This window comes from Narcine bancroftii, chromosome 5 (assembly GCF_036971445.1).
Source record: "Narcine bancroftii isolate sNarBan1 chromosome 5, sNarBan1.hap1, whole genome shotgun sequence".
Taxonomy (NCBI): Eukaryota; Metazoa; Chordata; class Chondrichthyes; order Torpediniformes; family Narcinidae; genus Narcine; species Narcine bancroftii.
The window spans coordinates 170593686-170606121 of NC_091473.1; the positions used below are offsets into that span (position 1 = coordinate 170593686).

At 40.7% G+C, this 12436-nt stretch overlaps 1 protein-coding gene across 7 annotated transcripts in view; it reads left to right on the top strand.

Moving 5' to 3' along the window:
* The first annotated feature begins 541 nt into the window (after window positions 1–541).
* Window positions 542–12436, top strand: part of LOC138764182 (protein bicaudal D homolog 2-like) — an 82265-nt gene continuing 70370 nt past the window's right edge. For all 7 annotated transcript variants that reach the window (XM_069939748.1, XM_069939745.1, XM_069939746.1 and 4 more), the window contains exon 1: window positions 542–1089. In XM_069939748.1, coding sequence (XP_069795849.1) covers window positions 844–1089 — 246 coding nt within the window. In that variant the 5' untranslated portion in view covers window positions 542–843. The remainder of the gene's footprint in view (window positions 1090–12436) is intronic.

The following is a 12436-nucleotide window of genomic DNA, read 5'->3' on the forward strand; positions in this document are numbered from 1 at the left end:
CCCCCAGCCCCGGCGTCTGCACACTTTGGGGCTTGACATGTAAAATTGGATGCAACCCCCCCCCCCCCCAGCCCCGGCGTCTGCACACTTTGGGGCTTGACATGTAAAATTGGATGCAACCCCCCCCCCCGCCATTTTTATTGGGGCGGAGGAAGTTCAAGATTTGCACGATCCTTTGTGTCAAGATGGTGGTTTGAATCCCCTTGTTCTTCACGGAACTTCCCCCCCAACCCCCGCGCCATTGGACTTCATTTTGTCACATCACCATGACAACACAGTCCTTTTTATCGTTAAGTGGAGGGCCGGCGCCTTGATTTCTGGAACAAATCAGGACGCGGGACTCTGAATTGCATCCAACCTTTCTCAATGGATGACATTTTCCTCAGAACCGAGTGGAGGGCTGGGCTCGTCCGACCCCCCCCCCCCCGGGGGCGTTGCGGCGGTGGCCGGCAGCTGCTTCGCCGGAGACGCGCGGCTCCTCCCCCAACGGCCGGGGCGGCTCCTCGTCCAGAGCCAAGGCGCTGACGTCAGCGGCTGCCCACCAGCTGTCAATCACAATGGCTGGCCGGGGGCGGTGAAAGCGGCGCGAGCAACGGGCGCGCGAGCAAGGCGGCGGTTCCCGAATCAGGGCAGCGTGTGTCCCATTCCCCGCCGTCCCGGGTTTGCGAAAAGAGCCTCATTCCCCTGTTCCCTCCTCCTCCGCCGCCGCCTGACGTTGGCGGGGACCGGGGCTGGTCGGCAAGCCGAGACATGGTCGCGGCCAGAGGGCGGGCGTCGCACGTACGCGTTTAAGACCGTTTCCCCGCGACCCTGTCCGCACCCCCCCAACCCCCGGTGAACGCCATGCAGCAGCATGAGGAGGAGGAGGAGGCGGCGATGATGATGATGACCACCGTGGAGCGGGAGCATTTGCTGCGCACGGAGCTGGAGAGGCTGAACCGGGAGCTCAGCGAGACGACTCGGGAGAAGATCCAAGCGGCCGAGTACGGGCTGGTGGTGCTGGAGGAGAAGCAGACGCTCAAGCAACAATACGACGAGTTGGAAAGCGAATACGAGACGGTCAAGCAGGAATTGGAACAGCTTCGAGAGGTGAGGGCAACAAATCCGATGTGAGCACGTTTTGTAAAAAAAAGCAACGAAAAAGGTCTCGTCAAAACGTTTTGGTTCAAAAAAAAAACTGAGCGAGGCGGATCCCCACCCACTGCAAAAGGTCGCCAAACCACTGACAGATTCAAAATGTGTCCCAGGCATCTGCAATGCCAGGTTTGCTTTGTGCTCGATGGTTTCTTGAGGAAGATCCCCCGCTGTCACTGAGTGAAGGCATTTCCTTTGCACTCTTTCCTTTGGTATCAGTCGTCGACTCACCAGTGTAACCCCGGGAGGCAATCCTTCATGATCTGCCACTGCGAGATGATGAACGGTCTCCTCCCCTTCTCAAAATGTTTTTTGGGCTGGTCTGGAGATTTGAGGACTAAATTTTCTCTCCAGCGAATTTCTAGTAAGAAAGATGATTTAAAAAAAACCTTCTATAATGTATGAGGGCAGCCGTTCTATAACTGGTCATTGGGAAGTTTTTTTGAATGCAATGACTCATGTTGACTTCCACTCAAGATCTCGTTGCGCTCCCTCCTGGCTCCTGCTTTCAAGCATGCTGGATTAATTTGGGAAGCTGCTCGAAAATCACGGCTTGGACTTGGTGGCAACAATAGGCGGGTTTATGTGAAATTACTTTGTGGCTTTGGCCTTGTTTTTAACCTCAACCTGATTATCTAGCTTTTGTTTTGGACAGAGTAAATGTGATTTGGGTAAGGGGGCTAGCTGCAAACAGAGCAATCTCTTCCAATTGTCTGTTCTATCGTAGGTTAAATCGTTTTAAACAGTATCTTAAAATGTGGGGTGTGTGTGGAAATTTTAATGAATACACTTAAGACCTTTTGCCGTGTGTTAGCTGGCTTCATCAGTGCCATGTCCACACTATTGAATAAACTATTCATATTATTGTTGTTTCTAACCCCTTTGTTGAACTTGATGGCCATTGCTGGCAGAGGACGGGTGATGTGGTCGCCTAGTCTGCTCTTGGTGTGGATATAGAGGAGGCCACACTGAGAGCACCACTCTGTCTGTCTTCATTGACTATCTTGAGATCTCGGTTACAAGTTATTTTAACTACCAACCCCATTCCCACACTGTTCATTGCCGGGGTTGAATCCAAATGCAAATGACAACAACAGCTTTTCATATTTTGTCTGAGTCGTTACAGCTTAATGTTGAATTCATCATTTTCAGTTAACCTAGCTCATTCTGCTCCATCTAGATGATCTTGTGCATGACTTTCATTCCACCCTTCCCTAGCCCTAGATCCATTTTACCCAGTTTCTTTCATCATCTTCACCCTCCACCATCTTGTTCCATCTGCCTATCCCCTACTACGTCCCTCTATGCCCTACCTCAATTAGTTTCATGTGCCCACCCTCCCCCCATGCATCTCCTTTCTTAACATATTCCAAAGTCTGCATACCATTGTTTTCTTATCTCACAGCCTCTGCTGCTACCTTCATCCTTCCCTCCTCCATCTGCCTATCAACCCATGCTCACCTGAATCCATTGATCACTTGCCAGCTCCTGCATCATCCCTTCTGCTCACCTCTTATTACTAGCTTTTTGTTTACACTCTGACTCCTTGTTGCTTGGCCCACTGAGCAGCTCTTCGTTCCAAATTCCAGAATCGTGTGTCTTTATAATTTTTATTCAATATCTCAGAGTTGGTAGTGAGTTGTGAATTTTATGGGTGAATCTCTTTTACCTGAACTGGTGAAATAAAGGAAGATGAGGAGAACCCGTAGGTGTGGTCTGCTTGGATGTGCAGAGGCTGTCGTGACTTTGCATGCAAGAGGTTGGTTGCAAAATTGAAGTATGTTCAATGGAGGTAACACTGTTGTGAATTGAGAATTGGTATTGCATATAGTGGGAATAAATGGATCTTTCTCACAATGAATCTACACTTGGGTAACAGTGATTGGTGTGAAACACAAAAGATCACAGACACTTATTGTAGTAAAAACACAAAACTGGAAAAACTCAGCAGGTCAACCCCTCTTTCATTTGGCTGAGAGTGCCTGATGTCATATTTCCAAGTTTGTGGTAATGCTAGATTCGAGGGATAAGTCCAGAAGCTTCAAGGGGATGTTTTGGAGCTCACTGAATGGGCAACAATGGAGACAAAATAAATTTTCCACTTCACTGCACAAAACAGAAAATTTTAAAATGTTGAGAGGTTGAGGTAATGTTGTGGAGCCAACAATTGTGCACAAGTCACTGAAAGCCAGGTGGAGCAAGTGATTTGGAAAACTAATGGTGAATTTGGCCTTCATTATTAAAAGATTTGATGATAGGCTATCTATTATATAGAGCTTGGGTTAAACCACATCTGGAATATTGTATTTTTCTTTTGTTACCAAAAAAATGAAACATTTGGTACATGGAACAAGTGAAGACTCATTATAGTATTCTTGGAACCAGAGTAAAGGATAGAATACTGTAAGAGGGTTGATTGAGTGAACGATGTTTGTATTCGATGGAGTTTAAAAAAAAAACGGAAGTGATCTTGTGGAAACTTAAAACTTCTCCTGCTCAACAGGCTCGATGTAAGGAGGATGTTTTGTGTCAGTGAGTGTAGAACAAGAGTTACAGAATAAGTGTAGATCATTTGGAACAGAAATTACTTAATGTGAGGGTAGGGTGGTGAGTCTCTGGAACTGTTCTCCAGAGGGCTGAGAATGTTCAATTGTTTAGTTTGTTCAAAGCATAGATCAGTGATCTTCAGGAACTTGGGATGTGCAGATATAGGAAGGATATTGTGTTGAGCTAAGTCATCCATGGACTTGAATAATGGTGATCTGGTTCCATTTCTGATAATTTTTATGACAGAAAAATACAATGCATAATATGCAATAAAATTAGAAATTTTGTTGAAGATAAATTCTTAAATTTGCTTTTTCTCATAATAATCAAAAGTAGAATACTGCAGATCCTAGAACTCTGAAAGGAAAGCTACCTGCAGATCAAATATTATCTGTGGAGAGAGAAAAACCGATGATATTTTAGGTGGAAACCTTTGAATGAATACCTGTAATTCCAAGGCAATCTTTTTAAAACAATATTCAAAAAAATAGTATGCCCAGCTTTGTCATGAATCTTGTGGATGTAATCACTGACATTGCAGTGCTCAAGTATGGAGACACTTTCTCTCCACAGATCCTGCCTTACTCGAGTATTTTCAATATACTTTGATCTGCACGTGTTAATTTCAAGTCTGCTCAGAAGATAAAATTATTTATTTTGAACCTTCAGCCATAAAAAGTGAAAAATGGGCTTCACGCACCTTTCCATCTCTTGCAGCAAGTAGGCCAGTCACAAATTTTGCATGACCAACTTTCTGATTCATTTCCAAGAAATGATTGCTTGACTTTTGACTTTTTTTTGCAATGTTTTTTAAAAATGGAAAAAAATTGCAGATCTCACAAATAATTGAATTGGGTCCACAAATAGTTGCAAGGCTTTTGAAAAAGCAATGCATGGGAGTTGTCAATTTTATATTACCAAATTGTGGTAACATAATGGTTCAAATGTGGAATGTTGAAGCAATATTCTGTGACATGATGTTTTTATTATCAATTGTTTTATAAAAGATGAGAGAATACTCATTTAGTTGGCAAGTAGAGCTTGCAGTTTGTGATGCTTCTGTGATGTTTATAGGATCTCCATGAAATGACAGTTGTTAGATGGGTAAAGATTGGATTGATAATATTTCAATTAAAAATCAGTTTAAAATGGAATAAAATGCTGGATCCCACAGACTCATTCACCACACCACTCCCATATACCTCAAACCTCTCCCTAAACTCCCATCTCCTCCTCTGAGTTCCCCCTTTCTTTCCACCCACCCCAACCCTCACACCCTCCCATTCCACCACATCTGACTCCAACCCTCCACCTTCCCCAGCCCCCCCCATCTGAACCCACCACCTCTCCCCAACCCCCACCATCTGAAATTTCCACCTTCCCCATTCGACTCCTTTCCCCCCAAAAAAAACTGTCCGGCACCACACCCAACCCTCCACCTACCCTATTTGGCCACCCCCAACTGTCTCCCTCCCTTGTCTGAACCACCCTCAGCTGTCCCACCACCTCCAGCTGACTGGACCCCCCCCCCACCCACAAACCTCTGGGCACCCCCCCCCCTAGCTGCACCCACATGAACCCCTCCAACCTGGGTAAATTCCTCTTCCAGTCACATTTTCAATGGTTGAGGTAAGGACAAAGCCCTGGATGAAACTGTCAAGGCTTGTTCACTTGCCCTTGACACCGAATCAGCTGGCTAATCCATGCCTTCATTGATGACCAGTTACAGAGGAAGAGAAGGTCCAAGATGTCAATTTCCTATTCCGATCTGCCTGTATGTGCTCTGCAAACTATAATGCTGTTTGTACACTTAAATACAAATGCTATTGCCCAGCGTCATACAGTGGTTCATCCAATAGACCTCATGCCTCGCAGCTTTATTAACCTATCTTGCTTTTGCATAGCGTTTACATTCTTTCTGTGAACATCCCAAAAATTTGTGGATCATTAAGTTAATTAACCACTGTAGATTATTCTTGGTATGTTGATGTGAGGTGGAATCTGAAGGAAGTTGATTGAAATATAGGATCCATCAAATGTGAACTGGTGCAAGATAGTCAGTGCAAACTTGGGCTGAAACACTGTTTCTGTGCTGTATAACTTGTTGAATATTTATCCAACCTTGGCTAAAATTGATCTTTTTTTCCTTGAAATGAGATGCATAAGCTCACAGCAACATTTCATTGAAGTCACAGACAAATCTTTGTTCAAGTACAGGTTGAACCTCTATTATTCGGCACTCTGTGGTCCAGCAACTCCCATGGTCTGGCACATTTTTGAATCTGCCTCTGTTAGTACAAACTCCTTACAGACAGTGTGTGACTCAAATCCCGATCCCGATTGCTATTGCAGTAAAGGTATAGTGCTAACCGTATTATTTTCTGTTTTAAGCTTTGTTTATCCTTTGATATATTTACATAGGGGGTTCCCTTGGGTGTCAATTTCTATTTTCCATGGTCCAGCAATGGCCACATCCCGGATAAAAGAGGTTCAGTCTGTATTTGGACAATTGACTCAATATTGACGTCAACCAAAGCGTTGAGATGGAAAGTTAAATGCTTGTCAGAAGGGAATCTTTATCACTGATGGGCTTGTGTACTGTTTGTGAGTATCGTGACAATTTTTTTCATATTGGGTATTTGAGGTTTGTGTTTTTTAATTAAAAATGATTTTTAAATTAATTTGTTTTGCTGTTGGATCACCCTCAATTTTTGTAGAAATGTGTCTATGACTTTAGTTTTATATATGGTACTTTTTAATTGTTAAAATATTTAATAAAAGGAGGTGAATATGAAGTCATGGACATCTGTAGTTTGAATGACAGCACATTGTTGGAGCTTTGACTCTTTTGTGTTGATCTTTCAAACAATTAATGCCTTCATTTGAAATAAAAAAAACCCTGAAAAATACCGAAAAACAACTAAGCTGGTTAGGGGAAAAAAAACATTTGGGTATTGACACTTATGAGCATTTTGGGGTTTTTTTTTATATCCAGTATCTGGGCTATTTGTAAGTTCATATGCTAAATTTCAAAGTATTTTATGGACATGAATATCAGTGACATGACTGACATTCATTATCTATTTAAAATGGAGTGAAATAGTTGACATTTTGAGGGCAGTTAAGAATATGAGTCTGGAATTGCATTAGACCTGATGAGGAGGTCAAATTTCATTCTCTGAGGGATATTGGATTGTTTTTTTGGATGTTCTGGTGGTTTCATGGTGACCATCCACTTGTGAATTAAAATGTGGGACTTGGATAAGGATTTAAAAAAAAAATTAACAATTGTTTTGCTTTTGGGATTTAGGCTAAATTGTCATTTGGATTGTCAAGTTATTTGCTTAACATTTTACTGCATATTTGGTTTTTTGGAAACAACAAATTAACATGAAGGGAGATTGATGGAATCTCGTCACTTAATTAATGTCAGAGTTTCAAATGCAATTGAATGCCAAAGTAATCTATCTTAAAATCTACAATATATTGAAAATGACAACTGAAGACCAGCTGCCACTTGCACATTTTAATGCACATCGATGTTGCCAATCCGTGAAGTGGTTTAGCATTTTGCCTATGTAACATGCAGCAAAAAGAGCCTGGTTTCTGATCTGCATGTTGATGAATATAGCTTTTTGTATCCTTGGTGTTGGACATGCAAAATAAGTCCCAGCTGCATTTCCACAACATGAAACTAAATAATTCTAAGCTTGCATGCATGAACATGTCTTCTGAAAGACACAACTGTGGGGGAGGGGGAGAAATCAGCTATGTGAGAGGTGGAAACTTTCAGTTGGTGCATTCATGATATTGGGTGTGCAGTTCTGCCAAATTGTTTGCCTTCTGTAAAGCTTTTTCAGCTGTGTATATCTCTGCCAATTGTTCCTGCAATTTACTTGATTTTTTTTAAACAAAGAGATTGAATTGAGCCTTAATCCTTCAATAATTCTCCAATAGAAGGACGAATTGTCATTTTACTAAAAACATTTGTGATTTGGAGTGTTCATACCAGCAGTAGAATTTGAGTTGCACTTCTGGCAGCTCTTCTAAGAATGGTGACATTGGAACAGTAGAACATAGAGGTGTTGAATTTGTGCTCTTGCTTTCATCCATTATATCTGTCCTTTTAGTTTACTCCCATCAAATACTTCCACCCTCCTGAATGAATCCCTTTTGTGACTTTACACCCTCCTGAAATACAGCTTTTATTCCTCTATAATATTGTTAACCAATAAATACTTTGGAAACTGCAAAGTCACTAAAAGGATTAAATCAAAACTGAAGGTTCCCATCCGATGATGCTTCCAGTTTAATTTGTTGATTAAATTGCTCTGTGACTTTACACCGTCCTAAAGTATAACTGGTAGATCGAATATTATAGCTACCAAAATGTAGGTGATTAAGAATCCTAGGCAAGTGAAATTTGATATGTTATTTTTGCCTATTGAGGTTTGGTTAAAGCATATTCTCACATAGACGTCCATCTGACATCAAACTGAGCTTGCTCTGCAATATTTCCAGGGACAGTAGGATTTTTTTTACATCGTGGAAAATCCTGTAATTGATGTTTGTGCTTTGAAATGCATACAGAAAACTTTTTTCATTGTGGGTAGGATTTTTTGTGCTTTTTCCTTTGGAATTTTTTTTTGTTGCACTGTTGCAAATAGTTTTTGGTTGCTTTTGGAAATAATGTGTAAGAAGATTGGTGTGTTGGAATACCTCGTGGCTGAATCAAGGCATGAAGATCTGCAACAGTTCATTAATCTCATCTGTCATAGAATGTAAGGAATAGTTCAGATTGTGTGTCGCCTGAATTTATTCTTGGCACGTGGCAAGAATCGTCCATGATGAGCATATCCTTTGCAAGTGTTTAAAAGTGTAGAAAAGTTGCATGCTACTGATCATTTGTTATAATAGTCCCTGTCTTGCAGTATGCACAGTTATGCATTCTCACTTTTTAAATTTGTTGGGGATTAATCTTTTTTGCTTCACATTGTGGATTAATATTCTTAATCTTGTGCAAAATATAATTGAATGGTACATGCAAAAACTTTCAGTAGCTGTCTGAATTGCCGCAATCTGTACTGTCATGAAGTCTGCTGTGGGCTCACTAATTTCTATGCTACCACACAGAAGATTCAACTTTTGGGTGGCTGATTAGTAGATTCCTCAGTTCACAAAGCTGCATTAAATAAAAGTTTTTCATTTTCAAATTAACTCCACTGTGGATTCAGCCATTGGGTTAGTGCAGTTCAAATTTGTCAAAATGTACCCCAGTTTTTGTAAGGGCAGCCATTATATAGACCTTGTTTGTAAACGTTAACTGAGCTAGTGTTCCCTTATTTTTACATGATTGATGTTCATAGAATAATTTGGTGTGTTGTAATGTAAAGGACAAGGTTTTAGCAACAACTTGCACTCCGTATTCTTTGTGGAGTTTTCAACTTCTCCCTGCATGTTGTTTTCCAAATCCTTTGCTTACTTCAAACATCCAAAATAATTTATTTATATGTAGTAAGTAGGTTCATAGTAGGAGACTTGTGATGCTGTTTATAGAACACATAACAGGATATGTCATAAACAAAGTGGGGGAACTGGGATCTCTGAGAGCTGGCATGGACTTGATGGGGCCCTTTATTGTGTTTCAAGGAAATGTATTTTAAAGCATTTGCCATTAGAGGCCAGGGTCTCACAATACAATGTTGTTTAAAAAAACCCTAAACATTTACAGTCAAAGAATTTCTATACAATGATAGCCAGGAGCCCAACAAAAAAAATCAAATTATTGATTTATTATATTCTTTTAATCTTTGTGGTTTTATTTTAAAATGTAGATTTGCAGGTCTATTGTATCTGTCCTTAAATCTTGTTTAGCCAAAATCTTTGTATTTAATTTTCCTTTTCATTTAGTTTTTCCTCATCTGATTTGTTATTGATATCAAATAATATTTCTTCAGATTTAGTGTTTCAGAATTATTTTCCGCCTTTGTCATGTCCTTGAGTAGGGATTAAGCTAAAGCTGGGATTTAGCTTGATGCCGGGCTCCAGACTGTAACTCCTTAAATTGTATTAACAAAGATTCACTCATCACTGAAAGGAGTTCAGATAGTTGGGGTACTGTTCTCCTTCCACAGAGCAATACTTGAATCCAGAGTAGCTGCATAATTTACACATGCTAAGATTGCATATTGTAATTGCCTTCTCATGAATGGAGTAGTAAAGACCAGAATGAGCACCAGGATTGAGATAGCAATGTCAACTCTGTGCATTTGCATTTTTATTTTCTGTAAACTTTATAGACATGTATATTTCGGTATAAATAATAGAGATGTGTGTGTGTGTGTGTGTGTGTGTGTGCGAATGATCAAGTACTGATCTAAGTGGAACCTGATTGGCTATCCGCGGTTGAGTAACAAAAACACCTTGCTAAAAATCCATGTAAACCAACAAAATCACTGCCTTTGTCAATTCTTTTGATCCATGTCAAAGTTGCATGATATTCTGTATATCTGTGGCCATGGTTAACTCTTTTTATGCATCTCAATTTATGTATTGCCTTTGACATGCACCTTTGTCCAGTCCCTCTAAATCAGCCATTGACAACCTTTTTTGGTCCCCCTGAGGACTCTGCTCAAAGTTTATGGGGCCTCTTTCCTGTAAGGCACTTAAGTTTTGCTTTTTTTTCTGTATTTCTCTCCTGATTACATAAAAAAACATTTGTCACATGGGGTAAAAAGAAACCAAGGCTTTTACTTAAATATGCTGTGGCTCCCATTGAGAATGGCTGCTGAAGATCAAACCTGGGCAGGACAGTTGGATTCAAATTTTATTGATGCTATAATAGTTTTGATTCTTGGACATGTTACCATGATCTTGAGTTCTCTGAGTCCATCTTTCACTTTCTCATTGACAAATTACACTACATGTCGTTGATATCTGAAAAAAATGCAGAGTCCTGAGTCTGCAGATGATATCTAGTTCAATATACCAGTCCAATATGCAGTTTTAAATGAGCAGAAAATTTCCAGCAAATTAAAATCCTGGCCACAAATATGATTGCCAACAACTGACATGTCATTCTTCTGTCTGAACGGACCCATTTATAATTTAGTTGCCAAATTTGATTTTAACATGAATTTTTGATCACAAATACACTCCATTGATAAAACTGCATAAAATCTGCTACAAATGCGTAACCATGTATATGACCTTTATACCTTGGTTTTTAATGCTTTGTCTGGCATTCTCTTCTATTCATTTAAACTTAACCAAAACAATGGTTACACATTGTAATCTGTTCCAAATATTGATCACCTTATCATAGTCATGTGGACACTGAGCCTCATTAAATCCAAATCTGTTTTTAAAAATTCTCACCCTTTTCAAATCTTCTCTTAGATTCATTCCTACTAATTCAGGAACCCCTTCTAGTCCGACTATTCCTGTTATACTCACTCAGTTCTGGGTTCTCTCATGGACCAAATTTCATTCTTTCTTAACCATGAGGTGTCCAAATCATACTCAACAATTTGCCCTGAGTATTTTCTTTCTTTCTTTCCCCCTTTCCCCACCCCCCCCCCCCCCACCCCAACAACTGTTCTCCAATATTTTTGACTGTTTTTGGTCATCTGCCATCATCTTAATTTTAGTCACATCATCTCGTGTACTGAGTGTGAATTTTGTTTGTTCATCTTTCCTGTTAAGTTCTACAAATCTATCTCCTTAAATTGGTATATAAATGTTTTGTAGCATTCATGCTACATGGGCGTGGAGAAGAACGATACACACACCAAAGTCTTGAAGTCGAGAGGGCTTTATTACATTGCCGTTGTGTTTATATGGGCCAAGCACTGACGTCAGGGCACCGCATCATTGGAACGCCGGCCTTGGATTGGCTGTTGTTCCCATCACAGTTCACTCCTTTCCTGCCATGCAGGAGGTCATCTGGAATGATTGCTGATGTCACCCCCAGGTCTATGCAGTCGCCGCATTTGTCAGCCATTTTGTGGGCTAGTCTGTGTGCATGGGCTGCTACATGACCCCTCCCCCTACCCCAGAACCAGAAATTGAGCCATTCACTTGGGTGGTCTGCTCCTGTGTCACAGGGAGGAGTGGAGACCGGCTGGTTACGGTCCAGATATGCTGGCTTCAGGTGGTTGATGGTAAAGGTCTCCTCCTTACTGCCAACGTAGAGGACGAAAGTGGAGCTGTTGTCCCTGATGACCCTGTCAAGGTCATTGTAGGGGTGGCCAGTGTGCGCCCCTTCGCACAAATCATTATTGACCCTTGTATGATTAACAATTAGTTTCTGAGTTTTTAATCCTGAATAATAGTCTTCTTGGCAACTCTATACAGGACTCTGAAAATAAGGATTGTTCTAGGCCATGCATTTGAACTGAAAATGGCTTTGCCCTGCTCCCCCCCCCCCCCCCCAATAAACATGCAAAATATTTGGTGAATCAAAGAGGATAATGTTTTATTTGTGTACAGTCAATGTGATAGGAATGAGTTGCTTGTCTTCTATTAAGATCTTTTATCTTGTGCTGTTGAATAAAATAGCTATTCTTCAATGAAGCAGAAAAAGAAAAAAGTGCAAGTATTGAATCTTGAATTTTTCATCTTGTGGCTGGTAAAGCATAATTAATTTCACAAGGTCAGATGAGTACACAGGCAAAAATAAAGTGCTCTTGTGATGTTCCAAAGTGCCTTATTTCTGAAACATGGTTAATGTTTCAGTGAAGGAATTTTTTAAATG